We start from the raw sequence: 27,619 nt of genomic DNA, 5'->3' as shown, positions 1-27,619 counted from the left end.
ATATGGCATAACAAAAACAAATACAATTTTTATGATACATCAAACATAGAAATAATTACGTAATATTATTGTTGTTGGAATTATACGTAGTTTGCAGAAGATATCTATAAGTATTATAATAAAGACATTATTAAATTATTTTATAATTTTTAACTACCTACAAGCGCAAACGCAAGGGGATTTTTAGGGGCTTAAACCCCCTCCGAAATATCAAGAACAAAAAATAAATTACCTGACCTACAAATTAATAGTATGATATGATATTTATGTATATTTTTTTAAAAACGTCCACCGAATTTTTTTCCTGCGTTCACGACTGACTACCTACATAAAATAATTTATGTCATGTGACTGTATATAGTTTGAAAATACCTAGAATTTATAATATTTATTTAAAAAAATAATTTACGGACGCATTAGCTACCTAACTTTGGAGTATGTTAAAAAATACAAGTGTTTATATCACTTTTGATTTTCGGATGATTTTACAATTTTTTTACTACCCCATACATTCTAAGTTTTTAACTATTAATGATATTTTAGTCTATAAGTATCTACCTACCGATTACACCAAAATAAGTTACATCCTACTAGCCTACTGGATACTGGTGTATTGTAATGCACTAATACCAACTAATACCTAAGTAAAAATTGTGGAGGAATAAATTCGGTAATTGTACGTTACGTACTGTAATATATATTCTATAATATAAAACTGCTTTATAAAATAATTTTAGTCTGTTTATATGTATTTACTATTTACACAAGTAACTATTATTGTAATCTAGGTAATAAGTATGTTGCAAATGTATACATAAAGACAAAGCTTATAGTTCCTATTTCCTAAGAACCAGTTTTCAATGCTAAATAGTAAATTCCTAAAAATACCTACTTAAATCTGTTTAATTTAAGCAGTAGTGTAAACTGAATATTTGTAATATATAGCCAATATATAGGTATGTAGTGGTCCTATCAACAATTGATGTGCAGTGGTGGTGTAGCCGTGGTTTAATAAATAACTCAATGTTAGATGTCAGGTGTCGCAAATATTTTCGGAGTGTATCTATTGAAAAATATTCGAAGTATAATATTGATTGTAAATTATTTCAAGTGTATTTAATTAAAGAAAACAGACAACTAAGTCGCAGGGACTGTTTCGGATATGCGTCATTTGTTGTTCACACTTTATTACGCAGTTTAGGATTTACGAGGACGTGCGATAACCTAAATAGATTTTGGCAGGATGTAACCCTGTCCGTACACGTCTATACGGCATACAGTTTGCCATTTTACTAGTTTACTACTGCTTAGTTTTAATATGAACTAAGTTGATTCGTTGTTTTAAGTGTTAACCAAATTCGGGTGTTTAGTAAACAGTTTTACCTTATTCGTTTATCTTATGCCCCAAGAGAAATCCTAATATACTGTTATTGTTATTATTATGAATTACTATTACTATTACTATTCTGAGACGTATAGCAGGTACATTTATTAGTCATAGATAAGATATATTTTTCTACGACTGAAATAGTTCACTTTTGGATTTCCCACCATTGTCACTCAATGTAGCCATGTAGGTATATAATAATATAATATTATCATTTTGGTTTTATTTCAGTAGATTTTTTTCACCACATTAAATCCGAGTAAATCCCGATACTAGACCTCGCTAAATAGTAATTGTTAATTACTAATTAGTGTTTAGTTGATGCTTGATGGGCGAGTATCGCACTGGCCGTATTGCCGAAGTGTTAACTATTAACTAGGTATGTTAACTAATATTACTTAATTATTTTAATAATATTGTCTACATTATTATTTACTTCTACTCTCTAATCTCTTTAGTCTAAACTCTAAACAACTGCGGAACTGACCTATCATTTTGACACCTATCTTCTGGGTCACAACTAGTGGGGGAGGGATAGATACTGGAGCGCTTTGAAACGAATTTGTAATTTTTGAAATTTTGCTTAATTATATTTTATGGTTCATATATGTATATTGTAATATTAATATTTAAATCTTCGGATTGGTCATTGGTTATCCCTTATCCGTATCGCTTATATGTTGTAACTATTTTGGAATGTAATAATTAGATTTATGATTTATCTATATACGTATAGCCTCTAGAGTCTAGGCTAAACATGTTGGCGCAAATAGGGGGCGCTTAGGGGGTATTAGCACCCTCAAATATTTTTTTATACTATTAAAATCAGTAGCTATTCAACGCTATGCTCGGAAAATGAAGAGATTAAGCAAATAATAAGATAGGCATTGAAAAAACAATACGCATTTACCATACGTGAATTGGATGACCGACTAAATAATATTATTCGTTATTTATTATCATCGTTTATTTATTTATTATCACTTCTGTGATAAGGAATATGAAATTTTAGTATCTTGATGTGGGAAATTAAAAAAATAAATTTAAAAATTAATATAGAAATCAGGAACGTTTACTTATATAATATCATTATCAAAACACAAAAAATATGTTAATTTATAATTTTTTTTTTTAATTAATTACAGTTTAAGCTTTTCAATGAAAATTTATATTAGAAATAAATGGCTAATTTATTTATATTAATTTCTTCATAATTAATTTTAAATTGTAATTTCTAACTAGATAACCTAACTAATTAAATAAAGTGCTATGATGTAAAATGTTTATGTTATAATATTTAAGTTTATACATTAAAAAACTATGTATATGAATATAAAGTACAACCTGAGACACTTTACGACAATGGTTTCTATTCATTGTATCACATAATTTAATAATGACTATTATTGTCATTAGTAGTGTAGGTATGTATGTTTATTTTAAAATATATTATCTGAAATAGTAAAACTTATAAAATTCTACAATATTTTAAATTTTCTATGATTATTTAAAACAAATTATAATTTAGCATAGTAATCTTACATTTTATCATTATATTACAGTTATCAATGTCTGTATCAAAATACTTTGCTCAACAAAACAAACCAGAAACTGATGATTTAGCTGATTCTTTTATAAAGTTAGAAAATGATCTTGTATCTCAGTTAAAACATTTGAATTATGGTCCAGATATTGAATATATTTATAATCCATTAGATTATGCTTCCAATTTACACAAGACATTTTTAAAAAAGTTTTTACTTACAAGCAAAAAAGTATTATTCTTAGGCATCAACCCTGGACCTTGGGGAATGTGTCAAACTGGTGTAAGCATTTAGTTTTAATTTTTTAAATAGTGAGTAAAATTATAATCTTATAATTTTTAGATACCATTTGGTGAAGTTAATATTGTCAGAAGTTATTTAAAAATAGATGGAGAAGTATTAACACCCACAAATTATCATCCTCAAAGACCAATTAATGGTCTTAACTGCCATAGAAGTGAAGTGAGCGGCAAACGATTATGGGATCTTTTTATTGAACTCAGTAAAGACGATCCATATAAGTTTTTCAAAGATTGCTTTATTCATAACTATTTCCCCTTGGCATTAATGAATAAAAATGCTAAGAATATCACACCAGGCGATTTAAAGGTAATATTCCAAAATTCAGTTTTTGTTTATCTTATTCATTCTTTATTCATTGGTAATTGTGCCTTATAAACCCACTATTAAGAGCTATAAATTACCATCAATCAAAATTGTATGATTTTAAACCTTTTTGCTTATAATAGTTTAATACTTTTAATTTTTACTCATTCTTCTTCTTCCTTAGCTTAACGGTCCCTGTAGGACCTGAGCTGCCACAATCAATTCTCTCCCATCTTTCCCTGTCAAATGCCAGGTCAACTGTCATTTCTTCCCAGCATCTTGATATCTTTCTCTACCGTATCTTTCCATCTCGTTCGTGGTCTGCCTATTAACTAACTCTGTATTATATATTGTGCTAAAAATGTTTCTAAGTACCTTTCGTTCGAATATTGCCAATCTGTTGTCATCACTTTTCGTTGAGGACCAAGTCTCACATGCATATGTAATTACTGGTCTCAGATAGCTTGTATAAAGTAAAGTTTTTAATTTTCTTGACAGTAATTTGGATTTTAGTAGCTTACTTATTTTGTGTTAGCACCGGTTATTTCACTTATTTCTCAGTGCATGTCATTTTTACTATTTATGTTCACTCCTAAGTATTTGAAGTTTTCCACTAGTTTTTATCAACATATTTTGTAAAATTACTTGATATTGAATTTTAAGGATGAACTCTAGTAAAAAATAAAATCTAGCTATTTAAATAAAAGTAAAAATTAAAGTACTTTTCAAAATAATCTTAAGTTTTTTACTTAGGTATTTAAAAATTTAAACGTTTTATAATTTAATTTGATTTAATTTTGATAAAATATTTATTTTTTATTTATACAATTTGAAAATTATACAAGGTTCCTCAAGAGTTGTTCTTAAAAAATTTAAAACCTTGGAAAAACCAGTCACAATTTTTTTATGAGAATGAATTTTGTAATTTTAACATTATTTGCTTAAACCATAAACATTTGCAAATTATTCTGTAATTAAAAATATGCATTATTTTAAATTTTAAAACTAAGACTTGAAATATTTTAAATTCCACTTGTGTTAATCATTATCAGTCAGTGACGGCTTGAACGTTTTTTTTTTCTTGAATCACATTTAATATTTTTATACCACTACCACCTCATCCTCCTAAAATTCCATGCAACTTAAACCATTGAACATTAAAATAATTCGATCAATAGAATGTGATAATGATAGCCATCTTGTTTTAGTATGTTCAAAAATATTCCGATACTGAACATTTATATGCATATTTGTGCATGATGATTTATTAACATCAACAAATAATTTTAAAAAAAAGAAGTTAAATTCCAGGACATTATTATATTGATAGCTAAACCCAGTAACAACACCTTGTTCCAAAAAAACATTTTTAAGGACACGAGTTCCTAAACAGGTAATGTCCCGGAAAACCCAGGGCTAATGGTCACGCTAATCTGACTGCAATTTGAATTTACATTTACATTATACTGTTGTATGATATGCATAATATTTTTAGATGTTTATATGTACTATTTATTTATATTTTAGAGTGAATACCAAAAAAAATTACAAGAAATCTGTGACAAATCATTAAGTGATATAGTTACTTTACTTCATACTGATACCATTGTTGCTATTGGAAAATATGCTGAAAAAAGGTCTAACGAAATAGTCAAGAAATTTAAATTAAACAATATTAAGGTAAAATTAGAAAATTTAAACTCATTCAGAAATATTTATGAACTTTTTAAAATGCAGGTTGTACTTATTCCTCATCCCAGTCCACGCAGTGTTGGCACAGCAGAAAAATGGAAAAATGAAACATTAAATCAACTTAAATCATACCATATTCTCCAGTTGTTCAAATAAAAATGGATTGGAGTGCTCATATGAATATATCATTATGTTTAGCTAAAGAAGCATTAGAAGTAGGGGAAGTTCCTGTTGGCTGTATTTTTGTTGATAATGATGGTAATATTTTAGCTTCTGGTCGTAACACTGTAAATGAAACAAAAAATGCAACTAGACATGCTGAAATCAATTGTGTCGATACAATTGTAAAGGCTGGCTTTTTAGAAAAATTATCAAATATAACTGTTGTTGTTACTGTGGAACCTTGCATAATGTGTGCTGCAATGTTGATAAATATTGGCTGTTCTAACATTATTTATGGTTGTGCTAATGACCGTTTTGGTGGCTGTGGTACTGTACTTGCTGTTCCTGGTTTAGAAAAATGTAATGTTCAAGGTGGATTATTCGGAAACCAGGCAATGGATTTACTTAAACAATTTTACAAAGGACAAAATCCAAATGCTCCGGAAAATAAAGTTAAAAAAAAACCTGTAAATTCATGAAAGACAGTTTTATTTTGTATTTGTATGTTATGTATATAATTAGACTTAAGGTAAGTGATTTACAAACAATGTATATATATATTTCTAATTTTTTTTTGAGATGTAACATTTTAAAACTATATAAATTTTGTTCTGAGGTATTCAATTTCTAAATTAAATTGTTTTAATGAGATATCTTTGTTTGATGTATATTTCACAGTTTTTGTTTTGTTTAACATAATAAAACCATTTTCATTGAAATTACCATCTGTTTGGGTGACATTTAGCCAAACAAACAAACCTATTCCTGTTGATTCCAATTTAACATTTATTTGGTTTTTATTTTCTTGCCAAACTCTGGAAACCTGTTAAGAAAATTCAATAAATGCTAATTTTTGTAATTCATAGATAAATAATTAACTATGGATATTTAATATTTTTGAGTATTCATATAGATTTTAGGTATTATACTTAAACATAGTTTTTTGTTGTTGTATTAAATGGTAATAATTTATTTAGTGTAATAGAGTCATCATTGTTCTTAATTAACTAATATTGAAGTGTAATATTTTGTTTTTGCACACTTCTGTAAAATATTAGTGTAATGTATAAAATATATGTACAATATCTATGTATATAATATAATCCTAAGTTTAAATGCATGTTTAAGAAATTATTAGATTATTAGTTTATACTAAATTCTATGTGACCAATTAGAATTAAATATTTTATTTAGAATTAAAAAAAAAAATATGATATATTTATGATTTTTTTTAAAAGAAAGTAAAAATAATTTTAAATTAAGTTAGATGTTGACTACACGAGTTTTGCAGATTTTTATGAAACCAATCTTTTAATTATCTTCCTGTATTATAATTAATGCACAACATTTAGCATTAACATTTTAGTAAAAACATTTATTAATAAGTATTTGAAACGATTATAAAATTGTTAATTTAATTTCTGTTTGACAAGTTATTTGTTGTATATTAATTGAAAATTACATTTTATTTTGAATTAAAATATCTATTAATTCTAATAAAACTATTTTTGACGGGGGTTTTTTTTTTAATCTATTTCGCATTATTTTATTTCTTTAATAATTATAATAAATTGTTTTAATCTTATAACACTGATTGTTATTTTTGGAGTACATGTTTTAATATATTTTTTTTTCATAACATTTTATAATGCTAATGTGGTTAATATGAATATTAATTAAATTTAATGCATATTTTAATTATATTGATGGCAAAAATAACCATAATGAGTAATGACCATAATTAATTAGTTTAAATAATTCAGTTTCTTAAATTAGCATTTTTAATTTAATAAATATTTTGTCAAATAGAAAAAACTAACCGATATATTAGGTGTCTCATAACCGATAATTTTGTTAAATGTGCTTGGAAACAGATAATTAGATGGAGACGCCTCTGTCATATTTATATTATTATAATATAGCTTAGTGTGCAAAAAACAAGATCGAATATGTTGGTCTTTGCTTTGACCACATTTCTGTGTTATAGCATTTAACCAATTAATGTAATTTTCATTTAAAATTAATTGGGCACTATTATTTTTCTGTAACAATTAAAGACATTTTTGATTAAAAATTAAATTTACAAATATTGAAATGTAGTAATATGTAACTAATAACTAAGCACTACTAACCAATAATATAGTATCTGATATGTATGTAGTGAGTGGACTATTACTTTTCCAGCTATATATCTCTATATTAAAAATTACTTCCAAATCAACTAGACTATCAGAAACAACATAAATTGTTAAATTATTTGAAATTTCTAATTCTGGAACTATGATAATTGGTGAAAAAAAATCTAATGCACTATAGTGTAACATTTTCCATCGTTGGTCATAATCTGGAAATAAAAATTAAATATTATTATATAAATATAAGTACAAGACAATAATATATATTATTAATAGGTACATGTTTAATATATCCATTTACAATAAATAATAATATTTAGTTGTTGTTAAGGTAAACCTGTCATGTACTCTATAGTCTGTCCAGCTAGAGAATGTGCTGATTCTGCACATCCTTCAGTGTCACCATGCTATCAAAACTGGTTCGCTTATGGCTGGGTATTATTGGGGGAATGGGCCAAAAACTGATTTTGGTTGGTTTGAGACACATTCTCTCGCTGGACAGAGTATAGTATATAATAACTAGGACTGGAAAACTGCATTTTCTTTTTTAGTTTGCTGTAGGACAATGATTCCAAGTACATGGTTTATTTCGTGTAACAGATACTTCAAAAATAAAAATTTTGTTTTGCATTTTCAATTTTGTTCATTTTTGAAACATTTTTAGATAATTTTATTATTTTTTAATCTAAATATTAATCATTCTATATTTAAATGCGATAATATTTATTTATCTACTGTGATTATTCTATGTGATGTCTTATGAAGACTGACAAATAATAGCTTATTGATTAATTGAAGATACATCATGATCATATTTATTTCAAGTATAGATATTGTTTATTTATTGTGTATATCTAAATATGGTATTTTGTTTCTGTTTAATTTATTAATTTTGTTAAGATAAAGAAGTACTAAAAATTCTGAATGTTAGTCCATCATTTTTCTATCGGTTAAGTTTATAAACAAAAAAATTGGTTATTTTAAAAGAGTATTTAAAAGGCATTTTTTATTATTTTTAAGGTATTTAAATTCAGACACTAGTCATAACATAATATATATTATTATTATTATGCATGCACGTCAATATTTTTATTGAAACAATTTTAAAATTAGTTTTATTACCTATTGATGACCAAGTTGGTGCTTGCCATACATCATTTAACTGCCAATATAATGCACCCATTGTTAAACCTCTACCATCTTTTAATAATGTATTCCTATGTTTACGATACCATTCTGTTTGTATTCTCATAGCTCTAGCTTGAACAATCTAACACAATATTAATAGTAATGACAAATGGTAACTGATATATAACAAGTGACCTTTAATCACAAATACTTACTTGACTCAAATACACATAATCACTAACAGTAGGCTTTGGCGGTACGGGTAAATTGGTTTCTATTTGATATAACATAAACCCGTATCCTAAAGGTAGATGTTGTCTATGAATTAGTGCTGGTGAGGGAAATGTAATCAAATCGTTTATATCTAAAGCTTTTTGAAGTGTCTGATATGCTGGAAGAGACTGTAACCCAAATTCTGATGCAAATCTAGTCCATGGGAAAAAAATTGAACTCCAGCTATTAACTTCATAGTTATAGTAATGTACTAAAAATTTTAATTAATAAAAATGTATTTCTTAAATAATAAATTTAAAGTTCATATAATTTACCATCTCCATATAAAGCACTATATGGATTTTCCGCTATATAATTTTCTTCTTCAGATTTTAAGCCATTAGTAGGACTTGATACCACAAAATTTCTTGTTTTATCTTCCTCCATTATTGTTTTTTTTATTGTGTTGACATATAATTCAACATAGTCGGAAGCAAACATGGAATAATTTTTTCTCGTTCCATACCAATTGCCTCTTAATGCAGCTTCGTTTTCATTATTACCTGCCCACAATATTATGCTGGGATGATGTTGTAATCTTCTAATTTGTTGTTTTATTTCAACCTCTACTGTTTCTAAAAACTGTTGATTTGCTGGATACATATTACAAGCAAACATCATATCTTGCCATACCATTATACCTAACTTGTCACATGTCTATGTAAATAATTAAATTTAATATCAAATTATTTTAATTTTGAATGTTTTCATTGCCTTAATTAATAATTACTTTGTAAAATACATCACTCTCATACACTCCACCGCCCCATACACGAATAGTATTCATATTAACTTGTTTTGCTGCAGTTAACAAATTATTTATAACATTTTCATCATTCATATTTTCTGGAAATATATTGGCTGGAATGTAATTAGTGCCTTTGGCAAATATTGGCACACCGTTTATTTTAAAATAAAAAGATAAACCTAAAATATTTATACATATAAACAATTTGTATTTGATTTTATTTGTTTAGGAGTCCTAAACCTTAGCTTTTCTAGCTGAAATGTGACAATATTTATGAATCTAAAGAACTATAATTTTTATTTTGTATTGTTGAAACTTTTTTTTATTTTGGTTATGGTTCAATATGTTATTTACCGGCTACTGTTACAAGGATATCTTATATCTACCGTAGTCTATATTTTTATTTTTAGTTATTATGTTCAAATTATAATCAACCTACAAAAAAACAATAATTTAATCTATTAGTAAGTTTAGCACAATTTAACACTACTAGTATAATTAATAATATTAAAATATTAAAATTTAATATTCACATTAAAAAAAAAAAGTGATAAATTATGATATGAGTTTGTGTTTGTCCAGGTTAGATACAAATAATTTCTCGAACAGTTTAACAAAGAATAAAAAAAAATAATCACAATTATAGAAATTATGTGCAAAAGCCCTGGATTTCAGACATAATTTCAACTAATTTAAAGAAAAATTATGACTTTCATTTATGATTTATGTCAAACTTTACAATTAAAATACTTTTTAATAAAACTATTCAATAAAATATTTATACTTATTAAATGTTAATGAACTTAATCATAAAAATAGTATAGGTTCTATTGATTTTGTTTAATTTTACATAACATATTTTATTTATTATTCAATGTAAATATTTGATTCGTGAAATTAAATACAATAAAATTAATAAGAAAATATTATAATAATATATCTTGGTATTTTATGGCTTAATTTTTTTTATTTGAGGGCATTTAACATTTTTAGTCATATTTTAGTTAATTAACTTCCAAGCCATATATTATACGACTATGTATCTATATTAATTATTTATTAGTTATTACACTTTTATACCCAATTTTGGATCATTTTTATCGATTGGTTCCTGGATTAGTTCTGCTGTTCTGAACCCCATTGAAATTGTTTTTGATTGAACATCATTTTTAGTTACAAATTCTATACTTAAATTATACAGTGGCTGTTCACCATATCCATTAGGCCACCAAGTGTCTATGTCAGTCTGAAATAAAAATTATATTTGCAATGTAATAATGTAGCCGTGTAGGTATACTCGTTTTTATACTATTTTAAATTGTTTTATGATATCTATAAATAATTACGTATTGTAAAAACACTAAAAACAGTATATCATGACCGTCAAACTATAGTATAGGTACTTGAAAGTTGAGGCAACTACCAAAAACAGATTTTTTTCGCGCATAACTACGCATTATTAGTTTATTACTTACATTATTAAACTCAAATATTTTCAACAAAAACTAAAGTAGTTTAGGGATGTTTCCATTGTTATAAGTAAATATTGGTATAGAACTTTCAACTTAAACCCATTATAAAAACTTTAATTTTTGTTCCATGATAGCCCCCTCGTTAATAGGCAGGAAATAATTGGATTTTATATAGGTATTCATACTTGGAACAATCGCAAATAAAAAATAAAAAATATTATGGCTCGCGTAATTTTGGTACCTATGTATATTTTATTCTGATATAATGTAGAATTAATTAAGGTAAGTAAAAAAACAAGTTTTTGTGTATTTACTTTACTTATACCTAACTAAATATTAAATAAATTAGCAATATTTTTGTTTTCCATTTGTGTAACTTATTATCAACTTTTTTTGCTTCACTTGCCACTAAATTTAATTATAGCTTTAGTTATTACTTTTCAATAATATACGATAATATTTACTAGTCTACCGTAATCTGATAAATTAATCCATTATAAAAACTGTTTTAATTGGAGTGCATCTGCTCAGAACTATGTTAGGTGTTTACCTATGTATTTATAAAACAATTGTATGAACCTACTTAAATATTTTCGAAATACTTTGAAATATATTTTGTAAAGTAGCCTAGGTAACTAAGCATATAATAATTTTAATACTTCAACGTTTAAATATAAAATATGACAATTACTCATATTCAATCGACTATAAATTTAAATATTATTATTTAACTATTTAAAAACATAAATTTATACTATACTCAACCTACAATTTTCAATTTTAAATCATAAATAAATAATAAATATTTGAAAACTACTATAGAAATTTAAATTACTAATTTTCCTTAACTCTATTATTACGTACAGATTTTCAGTTATATAAATTAAAATTTAAGTTATGAAAATTTAGGAATCCTAGAATGTTTGAAACAAAAAATAAACATCATTCAATCTTTTATCTTTGTATCATCAATACATCTCGATCCTCTCAGTCTAAAATATTTAGATAAGTGGTACCTTTTTTATCATAATCATATCAAATGTTATTGAGTCAAATATTAAATATTACAACATTTGGCAGATATAAATTAAGCAGTAACACAATTAATTAATTTCAGTAAGAATTTATGAGTCGTTATTAATAGGTTAATAAATTATTATTAATAAGGTATTAATAAATAATTTTTAATTCTTTTGTAATATTACCATAGGTACATATAATTCAATCGCAGTATGCATTTCGTTTTCAACGCATATATCGTTACAACAATTCTGTTCAATACTTATAATATTTTTGTCAGTGTTCAAAGCTAACTTAAATTTAGCATTGAGAATACTTTCAAAACATTTAATGTATATATCAGTTTTTAATAACCAATGTGAAGTATTCGCCGCAATTGTTTGAGTTTTAATATCTTCTAATAAATTGTCTTGAAACATTACTATTCTTACGCTTTTCCTAAAACATGAACATAAAGATTTTATTAATGTTTTATTAATTATTATTATTTACATACATACTCGAGTATCTGCGTACACGTACACAAACACAATTGCTATAAATTACAATACCTACCATATTCCAATTGATGGGAATGCAGGACCCCAATCCCATCCAAATGAACTTTGCATTTTTCTTAAATAGTTTACATGACATTCCCCATTGTATTCTTTGGGGACACAAAATGGTGGGATTTTATCAGAATAATCATTAAAAAAATAATTTGCCATGCGTATGGGCGACTTCATGATGACTTCTAGCACATTTTCCTCTTCCTGGTACTATATCAAGTTACAAATATTTATGTTATTACTTATTAGGTAAAACTGTACAAGAATTTACGAATTTATAAATATATACTAAAGAATCATACATACTTTGAGAAATTCTTCAATGGAAAAAGTGTATCTAACAAACATATTATTCGTTGAACCGATTAGTTTTTTATTCAAATAAATGTCACTAAATGTATCTATTCCGTCGAAAATAATATACTTTTTATTGAATGATTTTGAACTCGAGTTAACTAAAAAAATAAAGTATTAATATTAAAGCGTAGACTGTAGGTTATATTTTAAATTCTGTAAGCGGAGTAATGTACCTAGTTTTACAATAAGGTATATTTTTTCCTTATGTCTTTATCTTACGTCATATTAAGGAACAGTAAAACTGAATCTATGTATTAAATTATATGCACTTTGGGACAAAAAAATCCTAGTAGTTTACAAAGTATACCTACAAGGAAAAACAGAAATATTTACGCTAAAACAGTTTTCAACTAAATTTCGTTTCGTTTAAATTCATAAATGAATAATCGTGGATACTTAAATTTCTAATCAAATGCTTATATTATATCGTTTTATATACGTTACAAAAGACATTTTTATAATTTAAACTATTTATGAATTTGAAATATTTTATTTACTATACTTTTTTTTTTAAAGTCTTGGTAAAAATGTTCAGGCACTGTTGAAAAGTATGAATAATTAATACAGTATCCCACATAAGTCATTAGGTATCTGTAAGATACCTAAAAATATTAAAAAATAACATTTTTAGTTATTTTCTTTTAAGGGGTTTTTTGATATTAATAATAACGTATATTATATTTATTAGACAATCTGAAATTTTCTGAATGTTTAGATCGATTTTAAACTATTTTTGTATTATATATAAATTATTCTTTAATCCTTATATTAATTGTATTATAATATGAAATAATATATTAACAACTAATGTATACATATACAGCCGCATAGGAAACATTTACGATTTGTTTTTATCAAAAATTAGATTTAAAGTTTAGATCATTGGAGTAGTAGACCAACATTTTGTAGGGTATCTACGAAAATATATGGTCCCACTACTCCACTCCGTTAACCTAAACTTTAAATACTTATCTTATAAACTAGTAAACTACTCGTTTAGATTTTGATTTTTATGCCTTAGGTACTCCATAAAATATTCTACTTCACAGTAAAAATTATAATATTCTTGTCATTCAAAAATGTATGATTTTTCAAAATATAAATTTTTTTTTAATTTAGTTTTATTTTGACCGAAAATGATGTAGGAAAATATATTACCAAAAATTGTAATTCATTTTAAAATTACAAGTGTTGTTCAATAAAAGAATTACTCTGTATACATTTTCTATAAAATATTCTTAGAAGAATAAGCTGAAGGTCTACGCTTAAGATATATTGTTGTTTGTTTATATTATATATCATGTATTTGTTATATGATTTATTATTGAATACTATTGAATTTGATACATCTATATTATAGTGACTTGCTACTAAATGGCGAAGTTCACTGGACACCTTCCATAAAAGCATAGTGAGTAGCGACTAGCGACCATAGTTAAAAACAAATTATATTTCAATATAAGTAATAATTATAGTCTGCTATAATACCTAGGTAGTTTTGTTATTTTATAGGAAAATATATTGTTTTTTAAATTGGTTAATATATAGAGTTTTAATTTACTAATGTATAATTATTTTATGATGAAAATATCCATTGCAAACATTCATAATACACGTGTGGTAGTCTATAAATATTTTACACATTGCAAGATATTTTTGTAAATCTTCAACTTTATGGTCCAGTCAGTAACACTCGTGGTTATATGTATAATGTTATTATATTAGTATATTGTACAAATTATCAAAACATAAAAATTGTATCATATTTCTAATTTTATTTCAAATGGAAACAGGAAAAGTTTGAGATAATTATGCTGTTAGCCTGTATAATAGCGTTTAATGTATATATCCAATATACATCAAGTATAATCAGTTGTATTCTTGTTTGATTGTTCATTATATACATTGTACAGCAATAGCATTCTAGTATTCAACTAAAGAACGGATTCATTTTTCATTCACCATTGTACCTAGCCACCTCTATATGTGTATAATATATTTTATATTTCAACCACATTATAAATTATTTGATTTACTCTGTACTTCAACGCCGTCGTGTTAAGTATTTTACATGGTTTATAATTTTTTTCATCAATAAATTATTATTTTCTGATAATAAAAACATTAAAAACAAATATATTTATTTTATATCCTTGTTTTTGAAATAAGTAATGAAGTTATTAATTTTTCCGTGACATCGGCATACTGCCAATTTATTTTATTTATTATATATACATTTTTTTTGAGGGGGGTACCTTTTGAGCACACTAACCAGTCTTAGTATTGTATATAAATATATAATATATGACATACATATATACATACATACATACATACATACATATTGTATGTATATTTAAAAAAATCTTAATGTCCAAATGCATAAGAAAATACACTCACACAAACGCGTAGATATAATGTATAATAACTAAATAGTAGTTCACTAACGCTTTATCCACTATAGCACTAAATAAACATTGAAGAGTCCTTGTTAGTAAAAATGCATGTAAATTAAACAATAAGAATGGCCATCATTAGCGATGTATTTATAAATGTAAATAGTAAATATAGTGTACTATAATACTAGTGATACTATACTATAGAACAATTAAACACATATTGTATTGTTGAAAAAGTTGGAACGTTACTTCGTAGTTCGTATTTACCATTATATATGAAATTAGGTAGGTACTCACTATAATATTATATAATATATAGTAAATAAAAAATATCTTTCAATAATTAATAAATTCATTTTTTTAAACTAGATTCTTTTTAGATTCATTCAAGCAATGAATAATAATTTTACAAGTGCATATTTTTTTTTTTTTGTAATAATGATTAACCTTCCTACATTTTCAACTTAACAAATAAATACATCATAAAACATAATTATTGATTATAGTAATACAGGCTGTCTTCGCTCAGAATCTTTTTGCGTGTACAATGATATCATTGACTTCAAATTTAACACATACATTGATGAAGGACAATCGACACCTACTAGGTATACAGCGAATGGTTACCTACTTTCCCCCTTTTTCAAAATGATTAGCCGCATAATTGTTCTGTTACTTTGACACGAATTTGGTGAAGTTGCGGTTCAGTGATTACAGATTTGAGTGGTTTGCTATGTAGTTATAATAATAAGCTATTAAAATAACGGATTTTATATGGTTTAAAATTTAAATAGGATGAAAATTTCTATGATTGTCGTGGTACTGGATTTTTAAATTGCTGATCAATGGTTTAAACTTTAAAGTCTCATAGTATTATATTATTATACTTAAAATTAATAAATAGTTTCTATATTTTATGTATTTTGATTGAATTTAAAAATATATCCCTAGTAATTTTACCACATTTACAATTTAAAATTTTGATAACAATGTCTACAATTTACGAATATAATATAATTAGTTTTAGACTCAAGTTTTTAGGAAGTTCTAATTTTATCGTAAAATTCAAATTTATTTTTAATAAAACCAATAAACAAACAAAACAAAAACGATAAAGTTAAATATAAATAATTAAACACTATAAACTATAGCCATTGATTAAATATATATAGGTATTATAAAGTTTAATATGTACAATATACCCAACTATTGAATCAATGATAGGTATAATCTTTTCATTAGCTGAAACCCTATTATCTATATTTACTTGTTATTCTATTATTTACAACATTAAACGCCATTATATTGTGGTCCTTTAATATAATATATAATAACACAGCTTAATTAATATTCAAATACATTTACAGATGTATATAATATATACCTACCTACTTTTAAAAAAAAGTTATTGGAATTACATGATTTGTATACATATATTTTTTTATATTATGCATATTTCATAATATACTTATTAAATATATTATAAATCAATCACTAAACGGATAAATTATCAACTTAACATAAACTTGATATCAATTGACACTAATTATCATTTATCGTGATAGCCAATGTATAATTACTAATTAGTAATTATATTTTATTTAAAAAGATTCGTAAATAAGTATTTAAATGCATGATAATTAAATACTAAACAGTGATCATTGATGATTAAAATAGATAATTACTAAAAATAAGAAAAGTTATGGTTTTTTTTTTTTTAATAAAAAGCCATATAGTTAAATAGGTTTTGACATGCATATAAGCATTAAAACAAAAAACAATATTCTCTTAATCGTATTGCATGTAAAAAATACATTACACAATTTGCTAACCGTAAACGCACTTAATATCTATACTAGTTTGATTATTTCGTTCGTTGTGAATTAGGTAGGTTTTACACAATATGCTTATGCGAACAGACCTCAAAGAAAATGTAAGTTTAATCAGTGTAAAGCTGAGTCAATAAACTCGTAGTTAAACCTTAATAAGTATATTAACTATTTTAATAAAAGTGTTAAAAGCTGCAAGAAAAAAAAATAAGATTATTAATTATCTTATTTTAAAATATAGGTATACATACATATTTATAGTATAATATATGTATAATATTTTTTTAATATATATTTAACACTATTTTGTGATAGTATAATTATATTACTTAGGTGCCTACTTATAACTTAAGAATAAATAAATAAATTCACATTAAAGAAATTAGTAATTTATTTAGACACGATTGAGAAAGAAAATAGCCATAAAAATATAAACATTTTTTCTATTGAAAAAAAATGATAGGGAACTTGTACAATGTTGCCTAATTTATTCAACAATTTATTATTAGATACTTTGCATTAGACACACGCATCGAGCCATTGTATATTTGTATAATGCACATTTCTGATTTGAATATTAATACAAAAATATATACGATATTACGATTTAATATATTATATAAATTTAATTTTAATCAAATAAAATATTTTTCTTGTCCATTTCTATGATACTTCTTTTCAATTCATATTTCACACAAACTAGATAGATACTCACAGTTCCATATAGTATATAGTCTTAACATATTTACTTAGTCCGAATGACTTGGGTGATAATCAGTTCAACTCAAAGAATATAACTACTTCCTCGACTCTCTCAACCATATTCACAATAAAACTAATGTCAGCATTATTGTAAATCTAATTATACTACCTAGTACCTATACCTACGTGTTGTTAATTTTGTACTAGTTTATTATAATATAAATATCAACTGCCATTTGTCATTATTATATGTTAAGCAAAAAATTAATGCACGTAATAACTGCTGATTAATAAATAATCATAATAATTATGTCATGGCTAGAAATAGTATAAACAACACAAGTGCTGTGGAAAATCCTAAATGGATCGCTGATTATAACCTTATTACAATTTTACCCTTTGCATGCGTAAATAAGATGTGACTTAACTCCTAGTTGAAAATTACCCCATCCTCCCAAATAGTATAATTTTTAGTCACAACACTGACGTCAATGTACACTGTAATATTATAATCATTAACTCTTTATATCAACGCTAGCGTACAGTTTTAACACATTTATGGGACATGTAAACACAGTTGTGCACTGCCGATGAGATTTTGTAACTGAATTATTGTAAAATCGATTTCAGACGATTTGAACATACGAAATCGAAATATATACGCAAAGGCAGCACGAAACGATATAAAAATATATAGCAAACAGCTACGGCACCATAAATCCAAACTCACATTTGTACATTTTTTTTGCGTGCGTTATTTTACGTAGCTAATTTTATTAAACTATAAATTCAGTGGCGTTGATGAAATAGCTATAAAAAATGTCTATATAATAGTAGGTATACCTACTACCCACCCCAAACCACAATAGGTCAATTAACTCCTTTTTAACAACTAATTAAAAGCAAATTGTCAAATCTCTCTTGATACGAGGTAGTTTAAACCTACCCACTTAAATTACCTATTATGACATTTGTCACAATTGAACCATAGGATTGGCACAACACAAATGTACGAATCTAATCCGTTACAATACGAATTCTGCCAGTTCTTGAATAGTTGAATGTGTATATAATATTATTTTTCAAACTGCTCGACAAGTTTGTCTTAAATTGGTTTTTATTTAATATCAAAAAAATTTTAAATGTGTACCGAACCTAAACTGTAAGCTAATAACCATGTTGTTGATGCTGTAACAATAAAAAAAAAAATTTGAACATGGATCGAGTGTCCACAATGCGTATAAAAAAAAAATGTGTCAATTGTAGCCTACAGTACAATAGCAGTACTCGATTTAAGGGAAAGTACCTCGACTAATTTTTCAGAAATATTATGGTGTATCATCCCTACTTTTCTTTTAAGTGGAACACACGGGACGATATATCTTTTGTACGAGTTACCTACTGAATATCATAATTCATATTAATTATTTTAAAGATTTTTGTGATTTAAGACAAGTATATATATTGTAGCTTCTCTATAAACGTTAGTCATAACTTCAGTTATATAAATCTTAACATAATTATATAGGTATATATAGTGTAGGTTATAACTTATTATTAATGTCTGCAATTATCATAGATCGTTGTTTCTTAATTTTATTTTATAAACTATAAATACGAGTAATAAAAAATCTTTATTCGGCTATTACCTATTATATAGCATAATTATTATAGTTTCTACCATTGCCAATATTTTATAATAAATTGTTTCTTTTAACTTTTTTATGTTTTAAATTGATTATTTATAAATATTTTTTTTACATAGGTAGGTACCCAATAAAAAGAGCCCAGGGATACGGATGTGGGGGAATTAAAAAACGTATAAAAAGTGATGAGTACGGAGTATCTTCTTTTTTTTAAACTAAACAGACTCTAAATACATTTATTTTGTCAATAATTCTAGCTCCGCTGAGTATTTAAGCGAATACCAGAATAAGTGATGCGTAGCTTAACGCGTATAACAAATTTCTGACGTCCGCAGCATCAAATGAAATCGATATTATTCGACACTGAATCATTAAGAGCATTTCATGTGTGTAATGTCGTACTGAAGTAGATAAACATATATTAAATGTAAGTATGATTGCACGAATATATATTTTACGCGCACCGACGCTAGCGCCGCGTTAGGTTTTGTTAACCCAACCGGGAAAATGAACTGACGACATGTTAACTCAACTGAAATTATTAAAATATATTATTTTGTTTTTTGTGACGATTCGCGGCCGGTGGAAAAAGAAAAAATATTTTAATGCCACATTACTTTGAAAACTACACTATATAATTTAAGTAGATATTAAAAGTTTGGTTGTGACACTCAAATTTGTTGTTCAATCTATTACACTATGATAAGACTATGTTCTATGTACTATTTACTACATTATAGACATTAAATTATTAAAGTGAACAGTAGTATATAATAAAATAATTTCGAATTTCATCTTACGAACGATAAAACTAGAATCTATAAATAAATTTGATCAAAAATTTTGTGGATAACTGACGGGTCGAATAATTGACGTGCGTATAAATTGACACTGACCGCTGCAGTATATAGGTATATTGACGATCCTCATCACTTCCGGTCTGACGATTCGCGTCAACCGTTTCCCGAGGATTTATTGTCAAGGCGAGACGTACATCAATCACCGATGTGTATTATTCACAGATTCTTCTTATTAAACCTAACTGTTATTTACAATTTATTGTAGTTGCACATTGTAATTATGTAGTAACACTTTATATATATAATATAATATTATGTGAAATAATATAATTAAAATTAATAGTAGTTATGATATTATAATTGTGTTATTATAAGAACTATACGTATACATTTTACAACATTGGTGAATAAATATGCATTCTCGCTCTTCTTTTAACCTTTAATAACGCATTAATTAAAATTCTGAATTTCGATCTATAAGTAAACTTATAACGACCATAGTCCGTAGTTTTAATTTAAGTATGTACTTGGGATTAAATGAGATTTTTAGACAATTTTAGGAGTGGTATGTGTATACAAACTTCTATTTTTCAAACGAGAATCACCCCGCACCCGCCCACTTTTATTTACTGTAAATAATTGTTAAACAAATTACATTTTCAAAAACATATCTAAATTGAAATTTTAACGAGTAGTTTCATGAGCCATTAAAAATTTTATTAGAAATTAGAATACCTAATAGATCTTGATAATGACCGCATATAAAATATCTGTATTCTGTTTCTATAATATTTAATCTAGTACTTTTTATATTATACTTGACAATTTTCAAAAATTATAAAATGTCAATAGCTATATTCGCATTCGAGCATTTCCTATTATTATGTTATTTCTATATTTCTATGTTGTATATTTTTTTTGTTTGGATACATATTATTATATATTGATTTTCAAATCTTCATAACCCATATTCATATAATATATATAATCATCATATTTCCTTAATCTATACTATCTAGCAGGTCTGTTGAAGTATCAAATAATCCTTAAAATATCAAAAAACGACTATACACAAAGCTTATTAATAATTCAAAATATGCTCGTTCAAATTTCAATTTAGAAACGTCTACGTTAAAAAAAAAAAATTACCTATTAAACAATTTACAGTAAATAAAAGGGCACTCCACGAATGACACAAAAATCGAACTCTCGTGCAATTTAAAATTATGCAGATATAATCGAAAATACCTAAAATCAGAATTCGAATAAACGCGCACGCCGTTTAGGAAACAAAACACAGGTAAATCGCTCCCTCCGCCATTAGTTTGTAAAATCCAAGTTTAAGCAGTCGACTGTGCGTGGCCGTATGAAACGTAAATAAATACCTACTATTCTTTTCTTTGTTCGTGGCTTGCGCCCTGCATAAGCGATGCATATTACTACTATACGAGCGGCATACGACTAAATAGTACGCTCTATCGGCCGCTTATTTGGAGACGGCGCTGCAGCATCGTTTGAATGTTCTAAATCGACGTTCAGGGTTTCAGACTTCAGACGCGTTTGCCGTTGGCGGTTCGGTAAACCGACTACCGATCAGCGTATCGCATCGTTCCAGGTATTGTATGCCGTCCAGCATTTTCGTTGTATATTATTATAAAATGCACTGACGGTCGAATATACACTACGACAAAAGACCTACGTCATTTGAAACGTTTGCTTTTCATGTCGAAACTCCCACATCATAGAACAACCAAAATATACTGTTTAGTGTGGCGTTCTGCAGTATTATAATCCTAATAGTGTAATAATAATATTGTGCAGACCCTTGATTTTATTTGTCTTGACGAAATAGTAATCCTATCCTTGATACCCGTGGTATTGTGGTAGTATCCGTTAGGAAGAGTGGTGGGTGTTCATTTCTATCGGACCAATACTGGTAGATACTATAATTTTTTTTAATAGATAGTACCTACATAATGTCGTGTAATTTATGACGGTAAGTATTTCAGAAAAACGTTTAAAAAAATTAATAATAAACAATAAATGTATAAAATATAATTAGAAATGTACAAATAACGTTATTAAAAATAACGTACTCTTTGTACTCTTTTACGTTATACGTCTGACATATCTAATGAAAATTTCAATTTTTTTTTCATTTTTTTGAATTAGTTATGCTTACAGTTCAAAGTTGGCTAACTTTTGTTAAAAATGGTCAATATTTTCCAAAATATTTTATAGTTGCTTTTTTTCTTAATTAATTCTAATGTTTATGTTTAATTTCATTGATGTTTATAATTGTGTTTTTATGTTGCTAAACGTTAGCATTTTATAATAATGTTTTTATTTTTTGGATCAAATTATAAGTATAACCACAAATAAACAAGAAAACTCATCATTTCAAAACCCAATTAAAATGCAAATCTTGTACGCAGCTGAGTTGAGTTCTAGTATCCAAAATCCAAATACATATTATATAATATAGCCATAGTTCATAATAATTTATTAAAATTGTATAACGTTTTATGTTTAAATAACCGAAAATGTAAAAACGATATAAATATTTATTTGCACCCTTAATAAACCTCGTAATGATAATAATAATAAAATAATGTTACACTGGTAAGTGGTAGGTAATTCAGGAATATTGTTGTATACTTTTTTATTTTTGAAATATACGATGTTTCTAAAAGTATGTTATGTGTATGCCGTGTATTATGCGATAACAATATAAAACCAGAGGACAGGACTTGTATAAATAGTCATATATACAAATGTTGTGTACTCGTGTCCATTAGATGGTGGGATGCACAGAATACAGATAAAGAAGTATGCACAACTGCAGCGATTGTGGACGCTATAGAAGTATAGATTATCATTATAGTAGTCGTATAGTACGCGACGGTATTGTGGCACTGGTTGCCAGCGGGGATATAAGAATCGTATCATAGTATGATATCCCCACCATTTTCGTAACACGAATTTCCGATCGCTCCGTATTTACAACAAAAACATATAACTATAATGGCTAGTGGCTATTTTTTTTTCGTAGACGTATAATATTAATTGACACGATAAATCAAGGAAATTAACTTATGTATAAAAAAATATCACATGTTAATTCAGAACATTTTATAACAGAGTTGACCTACTAGAGTATTAATGAGTATTGAGGTTTTTGACCAACTTAGCTTAATTTTAAAAGTTGATGCGCATTCATTCGTATACCTGGTTATTAAAATAGGTATTCTATTGCGTCTATTAACAGTTTTTAGTTGTTAAGTCTATAGTAAATATTAATATATTATACATTATATATGGTATAAACTATAAGTATAATTGTATAAGTAAAAGTAATTCTACAATTATCGTAATAAACTAATAACTAATAACTAATAGTTATAATAATACAAAAGCGTCAATGCACGATACGCTTAGTACATGCTATCTTTTATTTGTGCAATGTAAATATTAAATAATGTAATTAGGTGCACTACACATTATACATAATACCCATAAGATACGTGCATTTAAATAAGTTAAAAATCTTTATAAACAATTATAATAAAACAAGTAAAATAATTAGTTTACTTAATAACGAGTCTTAGAAGTTTTACATTTTTGTAATTCGAACGTAGGCCATATATTATTATTTAAAACATACACTTCTATATTTTTCACAAAATATTCAATTAAACTTAAAGATGGGTTATCATTTATTTATGATTCAGTATATGTATATTAAATGTTTTTATATTATACACAAAATAAAACAATACATTTTGCATATTAAAACGAGTATAAACCTATAACAGACGTATTGGCGAAGCTATAGGGCTGGTCAAGCCTTTTGAATAAGTTTACTAATTCCCAAAACCTACACTGTACGTAATTATTATAAATATGGGAACCTATAATGTATTTATAATGTTTCATAAAATATATAAATCAATACAAATTGCCGTTTGGCGTTTAATAAATAAATAATCAAATTTAAAACCTGTGTACATTTGACTATTTGAGCAAATATGTAATACCATTTGAGCCAGTTAATTAAATTTTTTTTTTTTAGTTATAACTATTTTATTCACGTAGATAATAAAGCTTGAAATACAGAGCCGGGCGTATCAGTCCCTCCAAACAATTTTATCAAGTTCTAATTATGCAATAATAAGACATTTTAAGATTAAAATTGACTATAATTTGTTTTGATTATACATTTATACAATTTATTTAGTGTTATGGAGCACTTCGCAAATCCGGATTGATTTATAGGCAATATTATGCTTACTGGCCAATACATTTAGCTATTTAATTAATTATCTATCGTTTTATAATATAATAATATGAAATTGATTTGAATTTCGAATAATTGGGTTCTAGTTTATTAACTAAATATAATAATAGTATTAATATAAATTAAACAAGATTTCAGTTATAATGGACCGCATAACGGGGAGGGGAGTTAAAGGCCTGCATGCAAATTTACTACAAAAGTTTCAAGGATTTTTCACGGTCCGGGATCTCATTTCCTTGGTTCCTTTATTAACGTAATTGCAGATATATATAATGTATTAATACAATTAAACTATTACATAATTTAAGTTTTCTACAAAACTACAATAATATATTATTAAAGTTTACAATAATTATTCAGTATACTGTTAGTTATAATATGTATATATGTATTAGTATTATGTATATAATAATTATATAAACCTGGTCAAACAGTTGATCGGATTCGCAGACGACGCAAAGTCGATCCCCTATTGTTAGAATTTATTGTTATACATTTAGTAACCCTCTTTCCCATTATAAATCGTTGTTGACAGTTTAGTGATATGTATTTTTACGGTTCGTCGAAGAAAAAATATTTTCTCGCTAGATCTTTATCAAAAAATAATTTGGCTACTCCTGTTTTATAATTAAAAAATCGAACTCACAAAAAACATAATATTATACACTATATTACATCTATATTCTATAATATAGAACATGGGTCACCAAATGGCGACCCGCGAACACATTTTATCCGGCCCGCAGACAAAGAATGATATGTGTTATTGTTGTAAATTATTATTTTTGTTAAATATTATTAGTTTTTAAATAATGTAAATATGTACTTAGAATTTTGATGGTCCGCGAAAAATTTTCAGATTCCTAATGTAACCCTTCAAAAATATTAATTTGTGACCCCTGCTATGGAAATACTTGAATGACTACCAAATTAATATAATTTCTGCTGAACATTCGGCGGGGATGTTAGACGATAGCACACTATAATGTCTCAGACTCTCAGCCGTTGTACCTGCTTATACGTATATGCCTCCTCGTATTATAAATCATGTAATTTGCCCACTACAGATACTGGACATGTGTACAATGTACTCCAGAGACGAGTGTTAAATATAGACTATAATATTATGTGCAGATAGGTAAAATATTATGTACTCGAACGAAATTATTCGTGCACGGGTTCACCCACTCACCTTTGAAAGTTGTGGTGTAAATCCAATCGTCCTCAGACACCCATCGGTACGCTACGTCGTTATACCGGCGCAACGGGTCTTCGTCCAGTACGCCATTAGATCGCAAGTCGGCGAAGACACCGCCGGGCACGTGGCCCGTTCCGGAGACACCTGAAAACACGACGGCGTAATAAATATATACATACATGTACAACAATATATATTGTATAATAAGTTATAACACTATTATTATTCACTGTAGTCGTTCAGATCGCTATACGTCGTACGCGCGTAGGTATATAATATTATTGTAACACATATGGAGGGTTCGGTGTGATGTGTACTATTATGTTGGTCCCGGGCGGAACAAAGAAAAAAAACATCATGTCGTTTTCCAAATCGGATATTCGGACGTATTTGATATTTTATAACATTAAATCATGGATCTGAATTATATACCGATCACATATCGGTGCAAAAGATCGTATACGTCGAATCACTGCACGCGGTTGTGTTCAAATTTTAAATTAAAAAAAAAATATAAAATATAAATCAGAAAAAATGTCCCTCGATCTTTGACTAAATGGTTGGTGGGGGGGGGAGAGGGGGTTATGAAAAACGTGGTCTTCCGGACAGGACGAAAGTAATGATTTGCCTATATCTACGAAATATATAGTGTTTAAATCGCGGTTCACACATTGTATTAAAGTCCCGTCAATCATTTCACTCACTGGCATTTCTATTAGCGAACCGCCAACTGGACGAGTCCAATGGCCACGCCACGCCGGACGCGGCCGGCAGGCACAGGAGGAACAACACGGGCACTACAATTACGATGTCGAGACACATGATTCTCGCGAGCGCCGCACTGCCGTGTCCGGTCCGCCAGCAAAAGTCGTACTGACTATAGTGACTACTGCCGATACGGTGTCCCGAGTCCGAGACTTCGAAGTCACTCTCTGATTGCGTTCGTCCGCAAGCCAGTGCCGTCTCTCACATTTCGTGTATACCACACGAGACCGTACAATCGCAATATTTATGTATTAATAATATAATTATATAATATATCGTACACAGCGTAGTGAGCATTACTACGCGGTCCTACTGTATTATCACATTATTATAGCGAACCAGCGCGGTATATCCCGCGAACGCTACGTATTGCGTCGTTCGTTATTATTTACGCGCCGTACCACGGCAGCTGATGGCCGTACAATATTGTATTTAACGTGCGATCATCTTAAGCGTATATTATTATGCACACGAACGCAAATCTTCGTATACACGTCCTATTTTAATACTCATCGTGTAATATTACACAAAACAGTAAAATATCCGACGGACACGGCGTGATTCGCGTACGGTTAAAATACTTAATAATATTTTTGTATTATTTCGTACGACCGTCCGTCTAAGTGATTATATTAATGTTTGTATTGTTCCATCCGGTATAATATAATATTAAAATTAAAAAAAATAAAATAATATACAATTATTATTGTTGTTGGTTATTTGTTATTATTATATATATACACGAACGTCGCGTTGTTATTATTGTATATTATTATTATTATACGGTGTACATCACTATACAGCCGCGTTTGCGTACGTGCCGTAGTACCACGCATGCTCCTCGGTCGGAACGCGACCCCTCCACCCACCCCGAACAAACGATGCCCGCCACCGCCGACGACCGAACG

General features: G+C 27.2%; 2 protein-coding genes across 9 annotated transcripts; one reads left to right on the top strand and one right to left on the bottom strand.

Moving 5' to 3' along the window:
* The first annotated feature begins 1,340 nt into the window (after positions 1-1,340).
* Positions 1,341-6,042, top strand: LOC113550028 (tRNA-specific adenosine deaminase 2-like). 6 transcript variants are annotated; one of them, XM_026951619.1, is made up of 7 exons: positions 1,343-1,482; positions 1,619-1,766; positions 2,950-3,026; positions 3,104-3,213; positions 3,274-3,540; positions 5,065-5,217; positions 5,275-5,571. In XM_026951619.1, the coding sequence occupies exons 4-7, from the start codon at positions 3,199-3,201 to the stop codon at positions 5,383-5,385; spliced, it is 546 nt and encodes a 181-aa protein (XP_026807420.1). In that variant the 5' UTR covers positions 1,343-1,482; positions 1,619-1,766; positions 2,950-3,026; positions 3,104-3,198; the 3' UTR covers positions 5,386-5,571. The 6 variants fall into 6 exon arrangements, with proteins under 6 accessions (XP_026807416.1, XP_026807420.1, XP_026807418.1 ...); XM_026951615.1 differs by having other exon boundaries at positions 1,341-1,482; positions 2,950-3,213; XM_026951617.1 differs by having other exon boundaries at positions 1,347-1,482; positions 1,622-1,766; positions 2,950-3,213.
* LOC113550024 (beta-mannosidase) lies at positions 5,984-27,502 on the bottom strand. 3 transcript variants are annotated; one of them, XR_003404985.1, is made up of 14 exons: positions 26,651-27,502; positions 25,941-26,090; positions 13,025-13,173; positions 12,723-12,928; positions 12,353-12,605; positions 10,756-10,921; positions 9,658-9,854; positions 9,203-9,584; positions 8,870-9,138; positions 8,649-8,796; positions 7,524-7,735; positions 7,212-7,433; positions 6,321-6,435; positions 6,074-6,214 (listed from the first exon to the last, which is right to left on the bottom strand). XR_003404985.1 is itself a non-coding variant. In XM_026951610.1 (13 exons), the coding sequence occupies exons 1-13, from the start codon at positions 26,766-26,768 to the stop codon at positions 5,987-5,989; spliced, it is 2,619 nt and encodes an 872-aa protein (XP_026807411.1). In that variant the 5' UTR covers positions 26,769-27,502; the 3' UTR covers positions 5,984-5,986. The 3 variants fall into 3 exon arrangements, 2 of the variants coding, with proteins under 2 accessions (XP_026807411.1, XP_026807410.1); XM_026951610.1 differs by lacking the exon at positions 6,321-6,435 and having other exon boundaries at positions 5,984-6,214; positions 9,658-9,773; XM_026951609.1 differs by lacking the exon at positions 6,321-6,435 and having other exon boundaries at positions 5,984-6,214; positions 26,651-27,475.
* Between the last annotated feature and the right edge of the window lie 117 nt (positions 27,503-27,619).

Source organism: Rhopalosiphum maidis, chromosome 1, assembly GCF_003676215.2.
Source record: "Rhopalosiphum maidis isolate BTI-1 chromosome 1, ASM367621v3, whole genome shotgun sequence".
In the NCBI taxonomy this organism is placed as follows: Eukaryota; Metazoa; Arthropoda; class Insecta; order Hemiptera; family Aphididae; genus Rhopalosiphum; species Rhopalosiphum maidis.
Note: the sequence above shows the minus strand (reverse complement) of the source record. Positions and strands in the feature narration are given on the sequence as shown.